General features: G+C 42.0%; 1 protein-coding gene across 2 annotated transcripts in view; it reads right to left on the minus strand.

Moving 5' to 3' along the window:
• Positions 1 to 27138, minus strand: part of LOC126284566 (sodium-coupled monocarboxylate transporter 1-like) — a 420449-nt gene that overhangs the window by 59751 nt on the left and 333560 nt on the right. The window contains exon 11 of one of the 2 annotated variants that reach the window (XM_049983577.1): positions 11066 to 11252. The exons of the other annotated variant lie outside the window; for it this stretch is intronic. Within the exon in view, the coding sequence (XP_049839534.1) occupies positions 11066 to 11252 (187 nt within the window). The remainder of the gene's footprint in view (positions 1 to 11065; positions 11253 to 27138) is intronic. 2 annotated transcript variants of the gene reach the window in all.

Consider the following 27138-nt stretch of genomic DNA (forward strand, 5'->3'; position numbering starts at 1 on the left):
GTATGGAAGCTACCAGTGTGACTGTCTCTCCCATGTGTACAACCTAATTTCGTGATTCGTAAACCAGTGACGATGTTTAAAATGCTCTGTGCAAAACTGTACGAAGCAGCTTGCTGTCTCATACCTTTCTCCGATTCCATACTCATCAAATATTTTTTCTTCCCTGCCTTTTTCAACTACCGAATTCCAGTCCCCCATGACTGTTACATTTTGTCTCCCTTAATTATCCAAATAATTGCCTTTATCTCACATACATTCTTTCCATTTCTTCATAATATCAGGGCTGTTTGGGATACATAATTATACACTGAAGAGCCAAAGAACCTGGTACATCTGCCCAGTATCGTGTAGGTTCACCGCGAGCACGCAGAAGTGCCGCATTTAGGTCTCTGCAAAATTTAAGAGGCTTCTGTTTGGATGTGCCTCTGCACCAGCACTATTTCTACAGTACTTATAGACTCTTTGTGCGTCGATTTGTTCAATGTGTAATTACCTAGATGACATAGCAGTTTCTGGTTCTATGTAGTATTAACATCTGCATAATTTGAGACAGATAAAAACTTGTTCAAATGGCTCTGAGCACTATGGGACTCAAGTGCTGTGGTCATCAGTCCCCTAGAACTTAGAATACTTAAACCTAACTAACCTAAGGACATCACGCACATCCATGCCCGAGGCAGGATTCGAACCTGCGACCGTAGCAGTCGCACGGTTCCGGACTGCGCGGCTAGAACCGCGAGACCACCGCGGCCGGCTGAGACAGTTATTTGAAGTGTTACGTGAGAATGGACTTAAACTCAGTAAGGACAAGTGAACATTTTTTTATGAACAGTATCCTTACGTGAGAAACGTAACAAACTCTCAAGGCATCTTAGCAATGGCTGGCTCATGCTATACGTTGGATCAAACCTTGGTTCATATTCTGTGTTTAGCCTCCCGCAGTTATCGTGATTATGCTCTTATCCTCTCTTTCCGAGGGTGGCAGCAGCTGTGTGTATCGATATTCGCACCTAGGACTATCTTTGGCCTGGCACTTACAGTTTCTGGCTGGGGGGGGGGGGGGGGGGGGTTATGCAGGCAGTTGGTCGGTTTTGCATGGAGCAGCGAAGAAATCTCCGCAGCGCGTAGTTTGGACGGGCCCGCTGGCTGCCTCTATGTGGTGTCGGAGTATGTGGTGCTGTTCCCATTGCTAAGAGGTTCGTGGCTCACCGATCCTGGACATGAAAGTTGAGTTTTGACTTCATCTACCAGCAAGTCACGACTGTTGACAATGTGTCGTTTGGAGTTCGTTGTCTGCTGTTGGGTTATTTCTGCGAGCAACAACGTGTGTTTTCAAGTCGGCAAATTTTAGCTACCGTTCGGTGGAGTTTAACTGTACTTGGTTATTTGAATTGAAGGGCACAGCGGAATCTTGTGCTTTGTGGCCGTCAACGTTCCGGTTACCTGTCCTGGCCGATGACGTAAATTCAGGCAATGTATTTTCCTCGTCGTGTTGTCGCTGTCCAGCACGGTGTGCAGGTTAGCTTGTCGGTGGGTCCACTGACTGTTTGTCTGTCGGTTGGGTTGTCGTCAGATCGACAGTGGCTGGGCTGACGCCTGCATCACCTAAGCGAGTGTTTGCGTTTGGATTCCACGCTGACCCTACAAACTTCTGAGAGCCCTTGGGTGTACTGTCATTTCTTGTTTGTTCTTGTTGTTGTACTCAGCAACAACAGCTACAGTGAACCATCCATTACCATGACCAAAAGAATCATTAATATCTAGACTAAAATTAAGTCTGCAACTGACGAAAACAGCAGGGCCTTCCAGCAAGGCTTGAGCAGCGACAGACTTAACTGGAATACGATTCTTCTTGTCTCCAGCTGTTGTTGCGAATTCGATGTTCTCGATGGTCTTGTAGACTGTCTGTCTTGATCGACGACGATATCTTCTGTACGGCATCTTGGCGCTGCTGCTGCTGCACAGGCAACTGCATTGAACGCTGCCAAGATGCCATACAGAAGATATCGCCGTCGGTCAAGACAGACAGTCTACAAGACCATCGAGAACATCGAATTCGCAACAACAGCTGGAGACAAGAAGAATCATATTCCAGTTACGTCTGTCGCTGCTCAAGCCTTGCTGGACGGCCCTGCTGTTTTCGTCAGTTGCAGACTTAATTTTAGTCTAGATATTAATGATTCTTTGGGTCATGGTAATGGATGGTTCACTGTAGCTGTTGTTCGAGGAGGTACAGGAGTACCTAATGTACCAGGAGTGGAAAGTTTTGTTGACAGGGACATTATTGCTTTTCGTACTTACCATATTTCTGAACTAGCCAATAAGGATTTTGGTAAATCAGCATATGTATCTCCTACTTCTTTGTCTTTGTATACACGTAACAGGAGGAAGATATCTGTAAATGAGTCTGTATTTATTTGCGTTAAAGGAAAAGGTGTATGTGAATATGTAAAGTTTGTTGGTGATTGTACGTTATATTTCCATAAATAACGTTATGTTTTTATTTGCAAAATGATCTGTAGCGTAGCTTATTGATCTGTAGCGTAGCTGAGAACCGGGGAGCGTACATCTAGGCAACAGCATGTCACGCCATAAAGGCGGCTGACGCAACCCGCCGACCAGCTTACGCAATCTTCTATCCGAACTTTAGATTAAGGTTGTTTTGCCGTTAAGGCGTCAGATGGTTTGGGCCTTCAGCCTGATTTAAGAACTGCTTTACGTAAGGGTTTTGGCATTTCTAAAATTAATGTTATTGAGTCTTAAGTGTTGGGCCTTCAGCCGATTTTGAATTTAAGTCGTTTGCTCTTAAAGTGTGAGTCTTTGGGCCTTGAGGCTAGCTAAGGAACTGTTATAAGATAAGGCTTTGCCTTTTTTTAAAAAATTTTAAATTTTGGTTGAGCTTTAAGTTATTGGGTTTCAGCCGTTTTTAAATTTAAGTGGTCTTGCCCTTAAGGCATGAGATTGTGCGGCGAATTCAGCTGTATGTTTAGTTCCAAAACTAAAGCTGTTTTATTTGTTTTAATTTTTCTTCGCTCTTGTAATGTTTGATCAAATAAAAGGTTGTATGTTCGAGTGCAACTGAAATCCACTTATTTAGGCCCCCTTTTTACAACTTAAACTACCTGTCCTGTGTGTTTAACAGGGCGTCTCAGCATCCATCCCAGTCCGGATGATTTAATAGCAATATCAGAGCTACCAGCACCCAACACAGTTAAGGAATTGCAATCCGTCTTCGGAAAGCTCAATTATTATCACACGCTTTTACCTCACGCATCATCTCTCGCAACATCGACTATGTCCAAAGAACGTTCCGTTCATTTGGTTGCCAGAATGCGAACGTGCCTTGTTATCTAGTACATGTCTACGCCCTTCGATCCAACAAAACTTCCTGTCCTTATGGTTGACGCTTCCGATTTCGGGATCGGAGCTGGTCTTGCTCACAAAATTGGTTTGCGCATTTTGCATCGAATCTACCCTCCTCTGCGCAGCATAACTACTCTCAGATCGATAAAGAAGTTTTTGGAGTTACCAAATTCCACAACTTCTTATATGGTCGCAGGTTTACAGTTCTCACCGAACATAAGCCTTTGGCGTATTTGTTTCACCCGTCAAAGCCCGTGCCTCCGCGTACTGCTCAAAAATTTATTCGTTGGTCACTATTTTTGTCGCACTACCTTTACGACATCTTGTATCGGCCTACTGCCCAGCACGGTAACGCCGACACGTTATCCCGATTGTAAATGGCTGAAGACCCGCTGTTCAACTCTTCTGCAGAGGCTTGTATGTTCATTGATGTGCAAAATGATGTTGTAGAAAGATTTCCTGTTGACTGTCGTTGTATAGCCACAGCAACAGTTAACGACCGAGTATTGAGTATTGCTTTGCCTTATGACACTACGCAATGGCCTTTGTCTAACAATCGGATTGAATATCCCTTGTTTCGTCTTTTTCTGTGCACAGACAAAGACGTTTTGCCCAACATGGTGTCATCTCGCTCCGCAAGGAGAACGATCAGTCTCGTGATGTTGTTCCACGTTCTTTGCAGTCAGATATGCTTCGAATTCTTCACCAAGGTCATTGGGGTATCGTACGGACAAAATAGTTAGCTCGCCGCCACTGTACCTGGTTTGGAATTGTTGCTGACATAAGATTTATTCTTCTTGTTCTGTGTGTGTAGAAAACCAATCTGCGTCACCGCAGAAAATTTTCTCTTGGCCTAAAGCAACATTGCCACGGAATCGCTGGTCCTTTTTGGGACGAACGATGTTTAATTCTTGTTGATTATTTTAGGGGTTTTCCATTTGCTGTTCGCATGTCATCAACGACATCGCCTGATACCATCAAAGCTTTGTCTTCTATATTTTGCATAGGACTTCCACAAGTCGTTGTCAGCGACAATGGACCTCAATTTGTGTCTGCAGTGTCGAAACCTTTTGTGCCGCTAATGTTATTCAGCATTTAACTCCAGCACCGTTCTCCCCTCAATCGAACGAAGCCGCTGAAAGATTCGTTCGGACGTTTAAGTCGCAGATGTCCAAATTACGCGACTCTCATTTCCGGGAGGACGCTTTTTTGAAAAAAAAGTCTTTGGAACGATTGCAGCCACGCGACAGTGCTTCGCGGGCTGAATTGTGGCATGAGTATCCTCACAGATCTCTGATGTATTTGTTGCATCCTCCGCACCGCTTTTCTTAGCCACGGCAGACTCACAAATTCTTGCCAGATGATATTGTCTGTTTTCGTCATTTCCGCGGCAATCGCCGATGGATGTAAGGGCGCATTCTCGCCATCTTGGCCGCGCTATGTTTGCCATATCAGGTTCAATTGGTGAAGTGCGCAGGCTCAAAATCAGATGCACCTCTTTAGTCGTGGGGTCTCTGCTACTTGCCCTATGTTTCCAGCGTGGCCGCCGGGGCCGCCACGCGGGGACCTCTTCCTTGCCCTCCTCGCCCCTGGGTGGCAGCGCCCTTAGCTTCGCCTTTGCCACGCGACGACGCGCGAGCTCGGACGCCATGTCTCGTGCCGGAGTCGCCCGCAGTGCATCGCTGCTGCAGCGACCGAAAGACCATATGGGCCAGGTGCCTTCAACTGTAATAGGGCACAGTGAAAATCCGGTAACAACGCCGTCCACCGCCGTAGAGCAGTTTGCACTTCCTGGTTTCCAGTCTTTGTTACCGGTCGGGTGCCCCGACTCAATGGAGGTCGACCATTCGGTTCCTCCCATAGTTGAAGCAGCGCGGACACCTCATGTTGACGTGCACCCCTGAGTAGGTTTCCAGGTGTTCCCTGTCTCCCCTCTTCCCGAACGGCAGGTTGCGGGTGGGCATGTCTCGCCTGCAGTCAGGCTCCCCACCTCCTCGACTACGTCACCATGGGGCCTCCACCCGGTGGTCGTAAACCATATTAAACGGCCGTTCGCAGATTTGCGAGGGAGGAATGTGGTATCAACGTTCGATAGCATACTTGTTAGGGGTTGCAGTTATCGACCGCGGTCCGTATTAGTATAGTTGGACCGGAGAGTTGCGACCAGCGCCGCTAGCACCGCTCCGCGGCCTGTATCAAGTTCCTAGCGAGCTCTCGCCCACTCTTGCTCGGGATATCCAGTAGTAAAGGGGCCTAGCCTTCAGCTGATAGAAAGCAACCCCTAACAAGGCGCTTAGTAACGTATGGCCTAAGTGTGGCCTCCATGCCAATCTGTTTATAATTATAAAGCCGATAAGAATCCTGTACAAATATTGAGGTACAATATATTATTTTTTACCAACGACTTCTGATTATTTTAGTTATTGGAGATCCAGACCATGGAGCCAGCACCTTACCGACGATCTGACAAACCTGATGTGATATATTTTTCTATTTAGCTTTGGTCACCAGTCAATATTGGCGACGACTCGTTCGTCGTCATATTAACTGTTAAGAGTGGGTCTCTGTTTCCTGGGGACTGACAGTGGGAGAGTCTTAACGTCCGATTTGTTCCCACACGTATTCTATCGAAGACAGATCGGGAAATCGTACTGACCGTGAGAGTACCTAGGAATCATGCAGAGACATGTGCCAAGTGTGGATATGCGTTGTCCTGTTGAAAAACGGCACTGTCATACTCTTCGCTTTAGAGGTAAAACGTGATGGCTCAGGATGTCAGTAACGTGCCGTCGTGTCGTCTGAGTTTCCTCCATCACTACCTGGCGTGACCTGAAGTCGTACCCGATGGCTCCCCACACAATGGCGCCAAAGTGAACCTACTGTTACGCACCAAATCTTTGGGGTTATGCAACCTCTCCCCAGGTCGCCGCCATACTCACGTGGGGTAGGGCAAGATCACAGAGCCACTGCCACACCTGAATTACTAACATAGATATTGATTATTCGGCTAGCCTGCAAAACGGAGACCAAATACGATGACCCTTTCAAACTCTGTACGATGTTGATAATGCTGTCTCCCTCTAGTACACAGCATCTCCAGTTCCTTCATAGCGATTACTTAACATGTAATGCTGTTTTAACACAGGTCGATATTTTTTCCACCGTGTACAATCTCTAGGGATCGATCGATGAGACGATACGGAAAAAAAAGTGTTATGATCCTATATACGGAAATGCATGGTCTCCATGTGAGCCTGTTTATTCAGTCATAATTTATTACAGACACTGCGACCTAGTACACGCTGCACCATGCTGCCACAGTAACAACAATCATGGTTTCCCCCCTGGAGGGCGGTACTGTACCTCATACGTCATTCTCTAGCACTCTCTCCTGTCTTAGCCACTGGTAATGTTGTGTCGGATTAACTTCTCTTGCTGATTGACCTTCTAGTGGATGTGATTCAGCGTTCTACACAGTGGTTCCGTCTTCGAAAAAATGGCTCAAACGGCTCTGAGCACTATGGGACTTAACTTCTAAGGTCATCAGTCCCCTAGGACGTAGAACCAGTTAAACATAACTAACCTAAGGACAGCACACACATCCATGCCTGAGGCAGGATTCGAACCTGCGATCGTAGCGGTCGCGCGGTTCCAGACTGTAGCGCCTAAAACCTCTCGGCCACCCCGGCCGGCTCCATATTCGAATTGAGAATTTGTCGACGTCGTGTTTACTTACGGAAAAGCAAATGGTAAAGGGCGGTTGGCAGCAGGCTGCATGAGGAGACCTATCCACAACAAAAAGCACTGTATTGAATTTTCACAACAGTGTTTCGACGATTGTGTGAGACAGTCGTTTAAGGAAGCAGGAAATCACGAAGGACGTACCCGAAATGTTAGGATACTAGACTTGGAGGAAAATGCGATTAACACTGTGCAAAGCGACCGCCGTGTCAGTACGAGGCAGTTGGACCGCCAGTACAGGGTAAAACAGACGACCGTGGGAACATTCTCCATGACAATCGTTACAACCCTTGTGACTTACAGCGTGTGCAGGGCTTACTAGCGACACTTCCATACCAGGAACAGTTTTGGCACTGGTTTCTTTATCAGGCAACCACGATTCCGGGATTTGTGTCAGCCAATCTGTTCACAGATGAGGCCACAATCACGCAGAGTGGTATCTTCAACTTTCATCAGTGAGACAATACGCAGAAACCCAGTGATGCGGTGACAGCGAATCATCAGCATCGGTGCAGCCGGAATATGTGGGCCTTTCACGTCGTCTAACAGGCTGGAACTATTGGCGTTTTTTGCGGGTAACTTTGGCTCCATGCTGTAATGAGTGCCATTGATGATTCGAAGGGTTATGTGTCTGCTACATGATGGTGCTCCTGCCCACTTCGCCCTTTAAGTCCCGGTTCATCTCAGTCATGTCTCCCATGGTCGATGGATCGGACGATGAGGTCCAGTTGCATGGCCTATTCGTTCGCCGGATCTCAGCCTGTGCGATTCCTAAATGTGGGGCCATCTCAAAAGTATCCCGTAAGAAGAGCCCAGTCCAGATGTGGAATGCTGCCCTTAACACTGTTCGAACGCAAGTTGGCCGACGTGAACGTCTGAAACAGAACATTCTGCTACGCTTTCGTGTGCACTTGTAGCAAGCTATAGTAACATTGGACCACGTATTCAGGGTGTTTCACTCTTTTCTCAAGCAGTGCGTAAGATAAAAAAATTCTTTTGAGCAAAATGAGCTCTGATTATTCGGTCAGCCTATATTCTAATTCCAAAACTATGTACTGAGTTATATGGATATGCGGAGGAAATTGCAGGATTATAATGGTTACATTATTATTACTTACCCTGGCATAACGTACCATGTGAACATCTAGAAATAGATTTAAATACGTTTAACCCGAATAGCAAGCAAAGGGTCCATAGAGACTGAAATCTGGGACCGACAGATGGATCACTATCGATACTGTCACATTCCCACAGGACATGAGACACAAGAGATGTTACAGCTTGTTTGAGCCAATCACATTGCTTTACTCTCTTATCACCTCATAGTCGACAACGTAAACCACTGAAAAAAAGTCATCATGCTATATAAAATGTAAAATCTTCTAACACAATTGTCATGTGTGGCACACTTGAAACGTACCATTAGATTAAATTCGCTCCTCGCCACTGCACCATAAGACTATGCGCTCAGCAAACAGCATGAATTTCAAAATACTGCGCTCTAAGATTAAGATTAGTAATAGCAGCACAATCTGAATGCTATGCAGTAGAGTCTCAGTAACTGTTAAATACAAATAAGGATTACGTTATGCGAGGAAATGTCTGATATTATTCTGATTGAATGACAGTTTATTGCTTTGTTTAGCCATTCACTGAAAGTTTAATTTTATGTGATCCCCCGACGGACATAGACATTTAATACATTATGTACAATGGCGTGCACAGGGCGTCAGGCTATTGTAGCAATCTTACCAATATCACTATATTACAAAAATAGTTATAAACTATAGGGAAATATCATAGAAGTAAGGTTGGTTGGTGGATTTAGGGGAGGGACCAAACAGCAAGGTCATCGGTCCCATCGAATTAGGGAAGGGTGGGGGAGGAAGTCGGCCATGCCCTTTCGAAGGCACCATGTACGGAAGTGAATAATGAACTGAGGGAAAACCGGAAAAGAAGAGAATTCAACTGTCTGACATGTGGTGTTTGAGGTTGAAAGCTAATTGGACTGATAATGTAAGAAGGAAAGAGATTGTCTGCAGAACAGGTAAGGCAGGAAATGTATGGAGAGGAGTGATGATACTGAGAGATACTATAATCTTCTTTTAGTTATGAGTCTTCTGAGTGGTTTGATGCAGCACGCTACGATTTCCTCTCCTGCTCCTATTTCTTCGTCTCAGAATAGGACTTTCAACTTACGCTCTCAATTATTTCCTGCATCTATTGCAGTCTCTTTCTTCCTTTACAGTTTTTGCCATCTACCACGGAAGTCATTCCCTGATGTCTTAACTGATGTCCTGTCATCCTGTCCCTTTTCCTTGTCAGTATGTTCCAGATATTCATTTCTTCTCCGATACCGCACAGAACATCCTTATTCCTTACCTTATCATTCCACCTAATATTCAAATTTCGTCTGTAGCACCACATCTCAAATGCTTCGAGTCTCGTCTGTTGCGGTCTTCCCACAGTCCATATCTCACTACCATACAATGCTGGCCCCAAATGTACTTCCTCAGAAATGTCTTCCTCAATTAAGGGCTACGTTTCACAACAGTAGACTTCTCTTGGCCAGGAATGGCCGTTTTTTCATTGCTATTCTGCTTTTGATGTCTTCCTTGTTCCATCCGTTATTGGTTACTTTGCTGCCTAGGTAGTAGAATTCCTTAACTTCATCTATTTCGTGACCATCAGTCCCAATAGTTTCTCGCTGTTCTCATTTATGATACTCCTCATTACTTTCGTCTTTCTTCGATTTACTGTCAATCTGTATTTTGTACTCATTAGACTGTTCATTCCATTCAGCAGATCATGCAATTCTTCTTCACTTTCACTGAGGATAGCAAGTCCATAAGTGAATTCTATCGTTACCATCCTTTCATCCTGAATTTTAATTCCATTCTTTTATTTCCATCATTGCTTCTTTGATGTTCACATTGAACAGCAGGGGCTAAAGACTACATCCCTGTCTTACACTCTTTCTAATCCGAACACTTCATTCTTGGTCGTCCGCTCTTGTTATTCCCTATTGGCTGATGTACTTATTGTATACTACCCGTCTCTCGCTATAGCTTACCACAATTTTTATCAGTATTTCGAACATCTTGCATCGTAATACATTGCCGATCGCCTTTCCCAGGTCAAAAAATCCTACGGACGTGTCTTGATTTTCCTTTAGTCTTGCCTCGTTGTAAACCGCAACCTCAGAATTGTCTCTCTGGTGCCTTTACATTTCCTGCACCCAGTCTAATCGTTATCTAACGCAACCTCAATTTCTTTTTCCTATTGGCTTACATGTATTAAAATATCAGGGAACAGTACCGTAGCGCTAAAGACAGCCGAGGAGGGAAGAAACAGTAGGAGAAAACTGTGGTGGCAACATTCTGAAAAAATGAAGGGTGGACATGTAAAACGTTCTAAATATCATTATATCAAAAACGTGTTTCCACTGCTGTTGTGTTCTCGGTACTCTGTTACATGTTCTTATGTGTGATCCACGTGCCAGACTATGGAGAAAATCTTTCGGTCATGCGTTAGTGTATGGAGAAATGTCTTTCTGCTAAGCTGAACTTCTCTCCGAAGTTCCAAAATTCAAAAAGATACATGAAAAATTGCTTGGGTTGACTACAGCACTACTAGAGAAAACTGCTATGTTGTTTTTCTGTTTAATGTTCCATGGGGCAAAAACTTTCTTCATGCTATTTCACCGGTAACTGATATTTTTGAGACAGTGGCTGCGTACAAGGTAGAAGCCGATTCTTACAAACAAGGAAACAGCAGCCAGCCACTGTTTTAATGCTACTTATTTATACAAACAGCGCTGTTACCGCTTTCGAACCAAGTGGTTTGTGTTCAGATGTTGTTCAAGTTAGTATTACGTCTGTTATGGTTTACATTACTACTAAAAAAAATAAAAAGTGGCCTGCAGTTCAAGGTGATATTACATTTGTTATTGTTTACTCACCTGTAGGACAGTGCCGAGTTTCTCAACAACAAAAACGAGCACAGTGCAGATGACTCCGAAAACGACTACAGTGGTCTTCAGAAGTATGTTTGTTTGGCGCTGGGTGAGACAGTCTGGGCCGAAGAACGTCTTCACGAAGTCCTCCAGCACCACCGCGGCGATCGAGTTCAGCGCTGTCGACATCGAGCTGCAAAGATCGATAAACAAGTTTGGTGAGAAACGTGACCCTGACATGTGCCGTGAAGTCTGCGATATCGGTAATAAGACTGCGGCGATGTTTGCTTCCGGAACGCACTTCCTTAGCATCATGGATCTAATCAGAGACGGCGGAAAGTACTTTCCATCCTCGGTTTCAATTGTTTCATTTTATGAACTGTGTACGCTGTATATTGTAACGTCCCCTTAGAAAAAATTAAAATTTTCAAACAGCTGAGCACAACTGAACGTACTCAGACTATTCTCTGCTTCCTTATTCCGATCATTACTAAACTGACTCACAATTTTTTTAGCGTAACGTATTGTGACTTTCAATAATCCCTAGAAAACAATGGCTCTGACTAGCAATAACCTGTACCTTTTACGAACGACTTACCTCACAAAAATCTTCGTTACTCGAACTAGTGCAATACAGCGAGCACCATTACTGCCAGCTAAGTAAAAAATTCCAACTATTGAAGGCATTAACTACTGATATGCATAGTTAGGAAATGAAAGATATTGATAGAGAACAAACAATGTATTTACATTAATAATGTTCCAAAGTCATTGTGTGTATGTGTGTGTGTGTGTGTGAGAGAGAGAGAGAGAGAGAGAGAGAGAGACATTGCTGTTTGTTGTCTATGGCTGGGTGGACTCATTGTTGGAATATTCGCTTGTGTAGTGTTGGGCAGTTGGATGTGAACAGCGCGTAGCGTTTGGCAGTTGGACGTGAGCCGCCAGCAGTGGTTGATGTGAAGAAAGAGATGCCAGAGTTTTGAGAGGTTACTATAAGCGGACGATCTGGACGTGTCCGCCAGAAAAAGGAAATTTGTATAGATGGAGGTCACGAATTGAGATTTGTATATTACTATTATAACGATTGTTCCCCTTTAGGAGAGCGATTGAACTTGAATTCATAATTTCATCTTCGGATGTTTTTCTTCTTTGCTTCCCAAAACCTCCTCATCCTCTCAGAATGCTCCTTCTTCCGTTCCTCTGTCCATTCTTTACCAGGCTGACGCGAAGTTTTTTCCCCAAACTTCACACATGTGATTTTATGCCGGCAGTCGGTGCGACCTTCGAGATTTTCTTATGTTGATCTGCTGTAGATCCCTCTGGTCTTCTTTCAGCCATTCTGTGCCACATTTACTCCTTGTTATAATACTGAATAATTTCGTTGCTGTTCTGGAGTCATCCATCCTGTAGATGTGTGTATAAAATTTGGCTCGGCGCTTTCTGATTTCATCTGTTGATATGTTGATCTTTCTGTAGAGTTCGTTTTGTGGCCTCTTCATCCAAATGCCATTTTTGTTGATTGGACAGTAAATTTTCAGGAGAAATTTTCTTTCCTGCTTTTCTATTTCCTTAATTTTTGAATGACCATCAATCACCATTGTTTCAGCTGCATATATTGCTTCTGGAAATCACTGTTGTATAGTGCCTTAATTTTGCGTCTCCGAAATGCACTTCTTGTTGTAATGCGTCCATGTTAGCTTGTAGACCTTCTGGAACTTGGTGATTCTTTGTTCATTGGCTATTCGGTTTAATCCTGAGGACTGTATTGCTTCTCCGAGGTATTTAAAATGGCAGACTTGTGCAGTTTTACCATATTTTGTTATTAAAGGGGATTTATTTTCTAGCTGCTTTTCCATAATTGGATTTTTTCGTAAGATATCTGTAGTCTTGTTTGTGAAATTTCATGTAGTTTTTCCACTGCGTGAATCGCTTCTGTTCTGTTATTGGTGATAATTGCAATATCGTCAACGAAAGCAAGGTACTTGCCTTTAATTCCGTTCTCTTTCTTGATACCAATTTGGATATCCTTTACGTGAGGTTCCCATTCCCTGATTATTTTTTCTAGAACTATATTGAAAAAGATTGGGGATAGGCCGTCCAGATTTGATTTCGAAGTGTTCTGATACTTCGCCCATGAATTTCACTTTGGCCATTGTTCCTGTAAGTGTCTGTTCTGTGATTTTTCGTCGATCCCAAATTCTTCCATGATTTTAAACAGGGGCCCACGGTCCACTGAATCATATGCTTTCCTGAAGTCGATGAATGTACCTACTGTGTTTCTGCATTTCCTCATTTGTAATATTGTCTTTGAGCACCAGATCTGTTCCGCACATGAGCGTCCTTTTCTGATTCCGGCCTGGTATTCACCAATTAGTGTATCTGCTTGCAATTCTATCCTGTTTAAAAGCGTTTTGGAAAGGATTTTGTAAGCGACTGGGAGCAGGGAAATTCCTCTGTAATTGTTCATGTCTGTCGTGTCGCCCTTTTTGTGTAGCTGGTGAATTAGAGCGCATTTCCAGTCCTCTGTTATCTGCTCCGTTATCCATATGTCTGACATTATATGGTGTAATTTCTGCATAAGTATAGGATCGTTTAGCTTCCAGAACTCAGCAATGATCCCGTCTTCTCCTGGTGCTTTGTTATTTTTCAGCTGCTTGACTATCTCCATAATTTATCCAAGATCCAGGGCATGTGAGTCTGGGTGTGTGAATACTGGAGAAGACAAGTTTTTCTTGGGGTTGTTCGCAGTTGAGGAGGGAACTGAAATATTGGGCTAAGATTTTGCAGTTATTTTTCGTGTTGGTTTATTGAAGAACAAACTAGGCGCTTGGTATCCCTGTAAGTTTTCTCTGAAAATCTTATAAAAATTTCTTCTATTATTTTTGATGAAATCGTGCTGGATTTCAGAGAGTCTGTTGTCAAATCCCCGTTTTTCTTTTGTAATTAATTTTGAGGTCTGTTTTTGGGTTTTAAGAAAGTTCTCCTAGTTTTCTTCAGTTTTGTGACTGCTAAATTTTTTCCATGCAGTTATTCTGCCTCATCACAGGTTGAATTCCATCAGCGATGTTTCCTGTTGCGACGGGGTTGTCCTAATTTGAGGGCTTCCTGAATTTTCTCTGTTAGTTTCTTGTAGTCTGATTTTTCCTGATTAATTTGAATGATGATTTTTTTCTTTGTTGAGTTGCAGATATTCCGGATCTGGTTTGGTACTTTTGGGTGGCCTTTTTAGCATTCTGTTGGGTTGGAATTTTGTTTTTATTTGGAGAAGATGATGATCTGATTAAAAGACACCTTTGCGGGTTCTGATGTTTTGAATTTTTTATGTTTTCTTTGGAAATTGCGACATGATCTATTAGGTATTCACGCTGTCTAAGACTGGGTGAACTCCATGTGGTTAATTTATGTGCAGGTTTTTGAAACTGAGTACTCATTATCTTAAGTCCAAAGTCGATTAGTTTTTCACCATTCTTGTTGGTACGTTTGTGTTTGGTGTGGGGTCCAGTGGTATCTCAGAATTCTTTTTCCTTCCATAATAGTGCGTTAAAATCGCCTACTAAGATTTTCACATGATGCCTAGGTACTTTATTTGTTGTTTCTTCTAGTGTTTGCAAGAAATTGTCCACTGTTTCAGGGTAGATGTTATTGTGGTGATTTGTGGGGGCGTGCACATTGATCAGAGTGTATGCTTTATTAGCTGATTTTACCGATAACAGGGATACTCTTTCATTGGGAGACGTGAAGTCAATAACTAAGTCGAGTACGGAAGTGTGTACGGCGAATCATGTTCCGAAAAGTGATAGTTTGTCTGTTACTTTTATGGCAGGTTTGCCCTTGTAGTTCCTGTAATTCTCTGTGTTAAAGTGTCCTTCATTGTGAATCTTGTCTCTTGCAGTGCAGTGATTTTCAGGTTAAATTTTCCCATCGCGTCGGTAAGTTGCTTTAATTTGCCTGTTTTAGTGAGGGTGTTCACATTAATTGTACCAATAAAATTTTTACGTTTCGTTTTGAGAGTGTGGAGAGTTTTTGAGAAGCTCCGATTCTTCTCCGCATGGTGTCCCTGATCCCCCAGAATCCGATGATCAGGTGAATCCAGTCTATCGACTGGTGCTTGGGGTAGTAACTCTGTGGTCGTCTTTTCCATCATGCGTTGAAGTTGAATTTTAGTTTTTGTGGTGATCTCTGTTGAGACCACAGGTATACGACTCGATTTTTTAGTTCGAGAAGATTTTGTGCAGCCGCCTCAACTAAAGGAACAGACGCTGGCCACTGGCCGCCAGATGCCGAACAGACTCCACTGGGTTTATTGGTTTTTGGTCCGCCCTGGGTATTTCATTTCCCCAGTACCACCTATATCTAGGAAGCTTTCTCGTATCCGCCACCCGGGGAGGCGCCCGATGGGGGTACTAACAACCCCACACCGGGAGATATATATATATATATATATATATATGACTTTGAACATTATGAAGGTAAATACATTGTTACATTGTTTGTTCTCTATCAAACTCTTTCATTTCCTAACTATACCTATCAGTAGTTAGTGCCTTCAGTAGCTAGAATCTTTTATTTAGCTTGCAGTATTTGAGCTCTCTCTATTGCAGTAGTTCGAGTAACGAAGATTTTTGTGAGATAAGTGATTCATGAAGGGCATGGGTTATTGTTAGTCGAGGCCATTCTATTGTAGGGGTTATTGAAAGTCATATTGAGTTGCGCTAAAAATTTTGTGTGTCGGTTTAGTGATGATCTGAATAAGTAAACAGAGAAATGTCTGAGTACGTTCAATTTTGCTCAGCTGTTTGAAAATGAAATAACGTAAGAGGTTTTCCTACACTGTAATTTCTAATTTTTTCTAAGGTGATTTTACAATATATATTAAGGTTTAAAACAAGAATAAAATGAAATGAAATCCATTATTCATCCGTGCCATTTGTAAACGTATCAGAGTACCTAAAATGCAGGAGGTCTGTTGCTAGCTTTGGGGGCCATCTGGTGTCCATCGTTACAAATAAGAAGATACAAAGAAATCTGCACGATTCTACGGTGACGGCAAAAAAAGTCACAGTACCACGACGGTGCTGTGACATAAACGAAAGCTGGTAGGCATGTTTCTACACCTGAAAGATGATGTCTTAAAATTCTGTGCCAGTCAAATAGGAGTGGCACTAGTAGGGACGACTTGAGTATGCAGATCAGGTTTGCTATAAATACACTCTGTTATGGTCGCGAGCGTTAGTCACCTTTGAGATTAGACATAGTGGGTTGGTGTTAGTCAAGAATGTCTTTAAGGTGCCAAAGATGTCATTATCAGCATCTCACCGAGCTTGAGAGGGGTCGTGTAACAGGGCTATGAAAAGCTGAATGTCAAATCTGCGACATTGCAGAAAGACTTGGTAGGAATGTAGCCATTGTAGGAGCATCGTACTGGCAATGCAGCAGCAATTTCAGGAGCAGACTGCGCCACAGTAACATAATGACCTGCTAAAAATCGGTTACTTCAAAGACAGCTCCGAGCTGGACGTCCTACAAAGTGGATTCCACCGACCCCAATCCGCAGTCATTTGAGACTTCAGTGGTGTCAAGCGAGAACTCATTGGAGGGCAGGGGGAAGGTGTGTTGTGTTTTTTTATGATGAAAGGTGGTTCTACGTCGGTGCCAGTGATGGTCGTCTGCTGTTTAAGTGGAGGCCAGTCGAGTTATGGTCTGGAGAGTGATTTCCTGCAATAGCGTAACTACTCTTGTGGTTGGCCCACGCAACCTGACACCAAATCTTTACGTGGGTCTCTTGATTCGATCTGTTGTGCTTCCATTCAAGAACAACATTCCATGGCGCGTTTTTCAACAGGATAACCCTTGCTCACATACTGCTGTTGCAACTCAATGTGGTCAACAGGGTATCGTGCAATAGACCTGTCTCTAATAGAGCACATATGGGCATCAGCGGACAGCAACTGTAGCGTCATCCACAACTAGCATTAACCGTCCTCGTATTGACCGACTAAAACAACAGCCATAGGTACCAGTCCCACAAAGTGATACCCGATACCTGCAATACACAATGAGTTCACGTTTTCATGCTTTTTTTTTGAACAGTCTGGCGGTTACACCGGTTATTAACGTGCCAGTATTTCATATTTGCGATGCCTAATCTCCGCTCACATTAAAATGTGATCTTACAGTGTTAATGACACGAATATGTTACCTAGGTAAATGTATTTGAAAATGTTCATTACCCTACATTAAGTATATTTAGATTTTGAGATGATTTTCCTCAAGTGTGTAGCACAATGTGTTGGTACTGGCGTTACTTTTAAGGTTGAATTGTAGCACCATAACATGTACGGATACATCTAGTTGTAATGATACATTTGTTAGAAAAGTTAAAACATAAAGTAATGAAACTGGGTGAGGAAAGCTTATTGCGTGATACCTCTATGTTAGTGATATATTTAATTTTGTATCTCGTTAACTTAGGAGTTACTCAACTAGTTTGAATCACCGATTAAAGATGGCGCAGAACATTTCTTTGTGGCGATCAGGCAGGACTACGGTTTTAGCATTGTTAGTGTATTGTAGCAACTGTGAAAGAACAGCACCTGGTATCAGACCAATAATATTACTTTCTGTTGGTAAATTTATACTTAATTTTTTTTCTTAAGTAGATGCTGATGTAAACGAAATTGGTCAAGTTATCCTGCTCTCAAAACCTTACCGAAACTTAAGTGAACTACAGACTTACTGCTTACTTCATAGTTACTCTTGCACCGGTTTATCATTTTAGTGAAAAAAATTCAAGTCTGTCAAGCATGTTCATGAACTAATCGTAAAGCTATAAATTCAAAATAATCATAATTTATGTTTAATTTGTTACCTAGAGTTTTCCATTCTTCTACGTTAATGCGTGCACAGAACTAAGCTTTTATGGTAAAAATATTTTTATACTGCCTATCAGTAATGTAGGTGACATCACCATCGTAGGTATGGCTGAATAATTTTATCTTTTACTTTAAGATGGAAACAATGTAACAGAACAAGAACTGTGCTGCTGCTAATGTATTCGCATGGATCACATATTCCTCTTCAAGTGCTCCAGCTTGCTAGTCAGAATTATATCTGTGACTTCTGAAACTTTCCCGGCGTATTTGTTCTTCTAATAATTTCCGGGTATGCAGCCGGATCCCGTCGACATTCTGCCACGATATTTCGGCCCAGAGACGTCCGGCCATCATCAGGTGAGTACACAACTACTGAAGAGCCCAGGTGCAGTCGCGGTATTTATACCGATTCTCGTGCACGTGTTGACATGCGCGGCATAGCCGAGTTGTACGTGCTGCCCTCGGTGGTGAAAGTAAAAGATCATCTAGTCATTGAGTATCGAATGACGCTGTCTATTCCGCTGTGAATGTATAATTTTAATAACAGGATTCCAAGTTTTATCCAGTTGAAAGCCGTTGTCACGATTTATAAGATTATCGGCAAGACGTATTTCCACTGATTCCTTGATTACGGAATCCCAAAATCCAGAAACCGGAGCTAAAATTTTTGTTCCATTGTATTCCATTGAATGTCCCATTGAAATACAGTGCTCTGCTACTGCCGATTTTGACGGTTGCCGCAGACGGGTGTATCTTTCATGTTCTGTACATCGTTCATGGACAGTTCTTGTCGTCTGGCCAATATATGCAGAGCCACATTCACAGGGAATTTTGTAGACGCCTGCTTTCTTCAGTTGTAAATCGTCTTTAACGGATCCAACCAGGGCCCGGTACTTTGCTGGTGGACGGAAGATAACCTTGATTTTATTCTTCTTCAGTAGTCGGCCTATTTTCGACGACACATTCCCGGCGTATGGAAGAAACGCAGTTGATTTAAAGTCGTCATCAGCGTCCTCAGTGCGCTGCTTCTTGTTATGACAGTTGCGCATGGCCTTTCTTATTTGGCGTGAAGTGTAGCCATTCTCCTTAAAAACCTTCTCCAAGTGTTCTAATTCTGCGTGGAGGTTTTCATCGTCCGATATTACATGCGCTCGATGTATTAAGGTACTGAGAACACCGGCTGTTTGTGCTGGGTGGTGGCAGCTTGACCCTTGGAGATACATATCTGTGTGAGTCGGTTTCCTGTACACAGAATGTCCTAATGACCCATCATTTTTACGGCATACTAGCACGTCTAGAAATGGTAAAGTGCCATCTTTTTCAATCTCCATCGTGAATTTGATGTTCTCATGTAAAGAGTTTAAATGATGAAGGAATTTCTCCAGTTCCTGTCTGCCATGAGGCCATACAACAAAAGTATCATCTACGTACCGCCAGAAGACCGTAGGCTTTAAGACAGCAGACTCAAGTGCTTTCTCCTCAAAGTCCTCCATAAAGAGATTAGCTACCACAGGGGACAAAGGGCTCCCCATGGCGACGCCTTCTGTTTGTTCAAAGAATTCGTCATTGAATAGAAAGTACGTTGAGGAGAGTATATGTTCAAACAAGGCCGTCATTTCTGCACTGAATAAGTTACCAATAAGATGTAACGATTCCATTAAAGGCACTTTGGTAAACAGTGAGACCACATCAAAGCTGACTAATAAATCCGAGCTGCTAAGCTTAACTTCCTTCAAGCGACTGACAAAATCCTCGGAATTACGTATATGGTGGCAACACTTACCCACATACGGCTTTAGTAGTGAGGCCAGATATTTTGCTGTAGAATAGGTGGCAGCACCAATATTACTCACTATTAATCGTAGTGGGGCACCATCCTTGTGTATCTTGGGAAGACCGTAGAGTCTTGGTGGTACTGCATTGTGTGGTCTCAATCTCTTGATAATTTGTTCAGGTAGAGAACAGTCGTTCAAAAGGGTAGCAGTTTTCCTTGATATTCGGCTTGTTGGGTCCTTTTCAATTCTGCGGTACGTGGAATCATTTAGCTGACAATATATCTTCTCGTTGTAGGCTTCCCTTGTCAGAAGAACTGTGGCGTTACCCTTATCCGCAGGCAGTACGACTGTGCTAGTATCTTCTCTGAGGCTGCAGAGAGCAGCTCTTTCAGCTGGCGAGATGTTACTCCGTTGTGGCGCACATTTCAGCAACGTTCGGCAAGATTCACGTCGAATTTCGTCTGCATTATCCGCAGGGAGACGTCTAATGGCTTCCTCAATGGAACTGATGAAATCCGTTAAAGGCAGTGAAACAGGAGTAGGGGCGAAGTTTAAACCTTTCGCAAGCACTGACATCGTCGCATCGTCAAATGATTTCTCCGTAAGGTTCACCACGGATCGTACAGAGATAGCTTCTTGCGGCTTTCTTGTTACGAGTTGGCTAAACTTCGCACTTTGCCTGTTCGTACATTCACAGCGGAATAGACAGCGTCATTCGATACTCAATGACTAGATGATCTTTTACTTTCACCACCGAGGGCAGCACGTACAACTCGGCTATGCCGCGCATGTCAACACGTGCACGAGAATCGGTATAAATACCGCGACTGCACCTGGGCTCTTCAGTAGTTGTGTACTCACCTGATGATGGCCGGACGTCTCTGGGCCGAAATATCGTGGCAGAATGTCGACGGGATCCGGCTGCATACCCGGAAATTATTAGAAGAATTATATCTGCTTACTGAAACTCCCTTCTCTAAGTATACACGTCCTTTGGACGACAGCGTTTACAAGGAATTTAAGAGTGATTGGAGAAATGAAATAAGTGATCATATGGAAAAAAACCCAACAGAGAAGCCAAAGAAAAGAAATATCCATCTTCCGGATACGTTTTGTAAATGATTTGTCTGAGATAAACATAGGAAATATCTTCAAGTCCCATGGAATAATATGCTTGGATCAAAATGTCTTTCCCCGAGGAAATCTGGCTACATCCAAGCGCACTGAGTGTCCTTATCCGAAACCTATCAATTTCTGATGCAGGCTGATCATCAAATGGAAGATCGTAGGCCGGTCCTACCGGAATGCCACGGACTCCAGCAACCAGATCGTGTCCGGGTAATAGTACCCAGAACAGTAGTAAGAAATGTACAAAGGAGGATGACAAGAGAAGGGACTGTTGACCCAAAAACTAGGCTCATAAGGAGATATGAACCAAAAACTCTGGTATTAAGTAGCCCACGAACTGGCAGAGGAAAAGAAAGTACGGTTTCGCGTTCTACAGCAGCTTCTGGAACAAAGAAACCAGAAGCTAGACAATAGTATTTTCCAATGATGGCGACTGCACTTGTGGCATATGTGAATGTCAACATTCAACGAATGAAACAGAAAAAAATGCAAGAAAATGGGTTCGATGCCCATTCTGATTCAGGAATTCTGCAGAAGCGAATCTGTAGTGGGACATACTTACGAGTGTGATCTCTGCAGTTTCACTAATGCGTGAATGATATTTGTTTGGACAGGAAAAGGTCGTAATTTAAAATCTGCTGTTATATTAATGTTATTCATTTCTTTTTCTAAAATTAATATTAATTTTGAATCTGAAAAATTCACTTTGCATCTGAACTGAAGTTATTTTTATAAAGCTTGGTCTTTATTGTAAGTACACAATTGTAGCCAATATTCTTCGTTCATTATGATCCTTCTCATTGTGTACATTGAAGTTGAAAGCTATATAAATAATTTCGTCTTAGTTAAAACGTATGTTACCGTTTCTCCAAATTAAGACCATATCGCCAAGTTGGCGATCCTTACCAACAAAGCCGGGTTTCACTGTTGTATTTCACTTTTTATATCCTTAACTCCATCGTAATGAATCCTAATGCTATAAAAATACTGTTACTACAACGTAGACATATAAACCTAGATCGCATAAGTATTTTCCACAGGAATGTATGTCTAATCTGCAAATTACTTAGATAATTACTGGCAGTATCACCAAATTAGGTACCTTTACATTACAGAGAGTTTTAAAAGTGAAGCTACCATTTTACAGTACGGTAGTTTGGTTATCGAGACATTCTGAAATAGTAACCAGATTGTTTGTATAGGTTATAATAAAAGAATTCTAACGCTATAAACGAAAACAAAACATACAGTTATATAACCTGTAACTTCTTGTAACACAATTGTAATGTGCAACACACTTGATGTTGTAAGTAAGCTGTTTAGGTTTTCTTATTGGTAACGCCACGTAGCGCTCTGTATGAAAAATCACTGGCTGTGCTGTGAGCAGTCTGTGGCTAGTTAGCATTGTTGTCTGCCATTGTAGTGTTGCGCAGCTGGATGCTAACAGCGCATAGCGTTGGGCAGTTGGAGGTGAGACGCCAGCAGTGGTGGATGTGGGGAGCGAATTGGCGGAGTTTTCAAATATGTAAGACTGGATGTCATGAACTGCTATATATGTTATAACTTTTGATGATATTAAGGTAAATACATTGTTTGTTCTCTATTAAAATCTTTCATTTGCTAAGTATCCCTATCAGTAGATAGCGCCTTCCGTAGTTTGAATCTTTTATTTAGCTGGCAGTAGTGGCGCTCGCTGTATTGCAGTAGTTAGAGTAACCAAGATTTTTGTGAGGTAAGCGATTTGTGAAACGTATAGGTTAATGTTAGTCAGAGCCATTTTTTGTAGAGATTTTCGAAACTCATATTGCGTTGCGCTAAAAATATTGTGCGTCAGTTTAAGCACTGCCTTGTATAATTTTTCTAAGGGGACGTTTCATATGTTGACCCTTAGCCAAAGATACCTCACTGGAATCTTCTGATTTTTTCTTGTAGTTTGTGTAATTAGTGTAGCTTTTGTTTATTGTTAGCGCGTAATTATAGAGAGAATTTCCTTTGTAGTTGTAGTTTTTCGTTGTTGTACAGTAAAACAGTTGTGTGCACATATGTAGATTTGCAGCAAGTAATCGCAGCTGCGCTTGCAATTAACTAGATATTATTTTCAGTGCTATGTTAGTGTGTTTGCTCTTCAAATTGTGCTTTTCTGTGTTATTGTGTGAAATATTGTGACAATAATGGCGTGTGAAAAACGTGATACAAAGCTCCAAAGTAAACTGAGAAACGACAGTGAAGACGAAAGCAGTGTGTTAGCGCCCCAGAGCAATGAATTAACTAATGTTCAAAGTAGTAATTTGGTAATTGTACATAGGGAAATGGAGCGGGCTGTAAACAATGGTGTAGACAGTGAAACAATTAGTGAACAGGGAAGCATTATCGATCGATCGGTCGGCAACAGCTCGCGTCTGGAATCCGAAATGATAGGATACAATCTTGCAAATACTGTACATTCAGGTTTTGCGTCCTCACCGTTTTTTCAAATAAGTAAAGACACATTTTTTGCTTCTCAAAATGTGAATGTTGCCGGTGCAAATGCACTGCCGAAAAGCATAGAGGAATAGATTCCAGACACTAATACATTATTATTGCAATTAATGCAACAAATGAAACAAAATCAGAGACAAACACAGCAAAATCTTCAAATGTTGGACACAACGCTTGAACAAAATCAGAAACAAATGGGACAAAATCTTCAAAAGTTAGACTCAGTGGAACATACGCTTCAACAAACACGTGAAGATTTAACTACTGAGTTGCCTAAAATCGAATCAAAATGTCAAAAAGTCTGTAATGACGTAAAAACACAAATTTGTGAGCATTTTCAACCTATTTTTTCGCGGCATGAAAATGCATTACAGAATCACGAAGCAGCCATAAAAGAACTGCAAACTATTGTTCATGAAAACCATGAGACGTTGCAAGCTAAAATGGACTCAGTTGGATCTACCGATTCGGTTACGCAACCTGAAAAAACTCAAGAAAACTTAAAGGACACAGTAGATACTCTGAAAACTGGTTCAGAAAGACACATGGAGGAAATTAGTTCATTATCAGAGAAAGTAGTTGAACTTTCGGATCAGCTAAATAATTTTTCTACGAAGGTAGATGATAATCTAAAAGACACAAAACCTGTAGTCTTTAATGACACAGAAGAGTGCGAACAAATTAGGAAATTCAAACAAAATCAGAATCAAATTAATACGCAACACCAAAGAGAAATCCGGGAAGTACAAGATCAGCTGACACAGGTAATACAAGAATTACGTATTTCAGAGGACACTCGCGCTCCAATACGGGAAGAGGGACATAGAAATACAGAACAACCACAAAACAATAACACTGGACACTTCGGAAATTATGAAAGAAATTGGCAAGGCGCATTGAATTTTGAGGTGGAACCGCCGAAACGAAGTAACAATGAGCGATGTGCGACATGATGATTTTGACTATAAGCTGTTCATTAGTACACGTAAATACAAAACATTTAAGAATTCTGGCAACGACATTCATCCACAAGCGTGGCTTCATCAATTCTCTCATTGTTTTCCTCCCAACTGGTCATTAGAACACAGATTTTAATTTATGTGTGGCTACTTAGAGAATGAACCAGCTGTAAGAATGCGATCAGTCATTCACGATTGCCACAGTGACGGAGAATTTTACGATGCCTTCCTCTCAGCATATTGGTCTCAAGCCACACAAGACCGACTAAAACATGGCATCATAATGATGAAACATTTCGAACAATCTGAATTTTCCAGGCTTGTGAAATATTTTGAAGACATGTTGCACAAGAATCAGTACCTGTCAAACCCACACAGCCCCTCAGAACTCATCCGCATTTGCTTAATCAAACTACCTGAACATTTACGACATATTATTTTGGCAGGACGTTGCAAAGATGACATTGAAGCTTTTCACGGACTGTTACAAGAATTGGAAATTCTCACTGACAATCGCGGAACTTGAAAACAGCTACACAACACTTACAGGTCACATCCGTCACAATTCCGCAATAACAGAAATAATAACTGGAGACAAGGCTATTCTCACAACACAAATCGTGACCAAAACAGACACCATCCGTATGAGACCCGTTGGCAGAGTGGTAATAATTACAGGGCAAGATCACATCTCCGTGGTAGTGATTAACACAGAGACAATCAGAGAAACAGACTATATGGGAACCAAAATAAATATTATCAGGGGAGACAGAATAACTTTAGACGCAACGGTCCAGCGCGCAGTTACGATTCAGGGAGAAATTCTCCACCACGTGACCGACAAGAATGAAACTATGGAATCTACCGACATGACGACAGACGATATGATCGTAACGACAGACCTGAATTGCAGCAGAACTGGCGGGATTCAAACAGAGCAGGGCACTCTCGACAAAGTGAATTTGTAGAAGTTAGGTCTCCAAATCCCATTAACGACGAGCGCCAACAAAGAGACAACAGGCAATGACTCATACCGCTGGCAGCCACAAAACGTACGTATGAAACTGACGACGCAGCTGCCGTAGCTAGTAGTTACGTAAAAATGGAAGACATTAGGGACATCTTACTCAAGGAACACGACGTAAAACTTAACAACATTGCATATCCTGTAATTCACATTACAGTAAATGACGTAAAATTTACTGCAATACTTGACTCTGGCAGTCCCATTTCAGTAATTAGTGAAACAGCCTTTAGCAAATGCAACAAATCGAACGATTGCCCCACACGTCCGGTAAGTAAGATTAAATTACAAGGTGCAATCTTTGCAAAAGTGTAGATGTACGCCAGCAAACCAACTTAGAATTCTCTTGTCAAAGCCACATCTCTCTATGAACATTCTTATTGTTTCCTTTATTGTCGACGGAAATTATATTGGGAGTAGACTTTTTGAATGAATACAAAGAAATCTTAAACTTTCACAATGCTGAAATAAGTTTAGAGAAAGCTCATTCGATAGCTTTGAAATTTGAAGATGGGCTCTCAAACCATGACGAGGAAATTAATCGGATTTACCTTCTGGTAGACAACAGTTCGGAATTTTCTACGGAACTAGACACTAACAATCACTCTGCAAGTACTGACAGGGATGATATCGACGACATATTTGATTCTAATTAGTTAATTCAGAATAAAATTCAAAAAACTGAGAATTGTAATGACACTGATAGGCAAGACCTTTTGGAGATTTTACAAGCACATCCCACAGTTTGTACTCACAAAACAGGAACAATGAAGGGATTTCAATACCAATTTCGTGTTCGTGAGCATACTAAATTTTGTGTTAGACCATACGTAATTTCGGCGTATTATAGCGACCGTGTTAGAACAGAAATACAATCTATTCTTAACGAGGGCATTATTGAGCCTGCACTAAACTCATACAACAACCCATTACATGTTGTTGAGAAGAAAAATGGATCGATCAAGCTTGTCTTAGATTCGAGACAAATCAATACTATCATCATTCCTGAAACAGAAAGGCCACAAACGAACTTCTGCAAAATTTTAATTGTTTAAAAGTGTTGTCTTATATCGATCTCAGATCCAGCTTTTATCAGATCGAACTTCATCCAGAATGTAGAAAATACACAGATTTTCTTTGTTTCGGCGTTTGTTATCAATTTCGGAAACTTCCTTTTGGTTTGAACATTTCTTCGGCAGGGTTCATTCGCGGGCTAAATTCCATATTACCTGATTTCTCAAAACGTCACATCACCTTATATGTGGACGATATTCTAATATCAGAAGCCTCATGGGAACAACATAATCGCATCCTCAACAGTTTGTTACGTATTTTTGCAGAATCTGGAATTACAGTTAACTTGGAAAAGTCTGAATTCGGTAGGTCAAAGGTGAGGTTTTTGGGACATATTATTTCTTCTGGAGGCATTCAGCCGGATTCTGAAAAGTTAGAAGCAATCACAGCCATTCCAGTTCCATCCACAAAAAGACAGGTCCGCAGTTTTCTAGGTATCGTAAATTTTTACCGTCTTTTTCTGAATATGCAAATTCTAGTTACACCAAAACTTTGCTCTTTCACTGGAAAAAATACTATTTGGAACTGGGACGAACAAGCACAGTTGGAATTCAATTCTTGGAAAGAATCGCTACTTAATGCGCCAATACTAGCTCATCCAGATTTCTCACAAGGTTTTTGCTTAGCACAGATTCTTCTAAAGTCGGTCTTGGTGCCCATTTATTTCAAGAAGCCATAGAAAATGACAGTACTGTTCAGAAAACCATTGCTTTTGTTAGCCGAGTGCTAACAAAATCTGAAAAAAATTATTCCGTTACTGAATTAGAAG

The sequence above is a fragment of the Schistocerca gregaria genome, chromosome 8 (assembly GCF_023897955.1).
Source record: "Schistocerca gregaria isolate iqSchGreg1 chromosome 8, iqSchGreg1.2, whole genome shotgun sequence".
Lineage (NCBI taxonomy): Eukaryota > Metazoa > Arthropoda > Insecta > Orthoptera > Acrididae > Schistocerca > Schistocerca gregaria.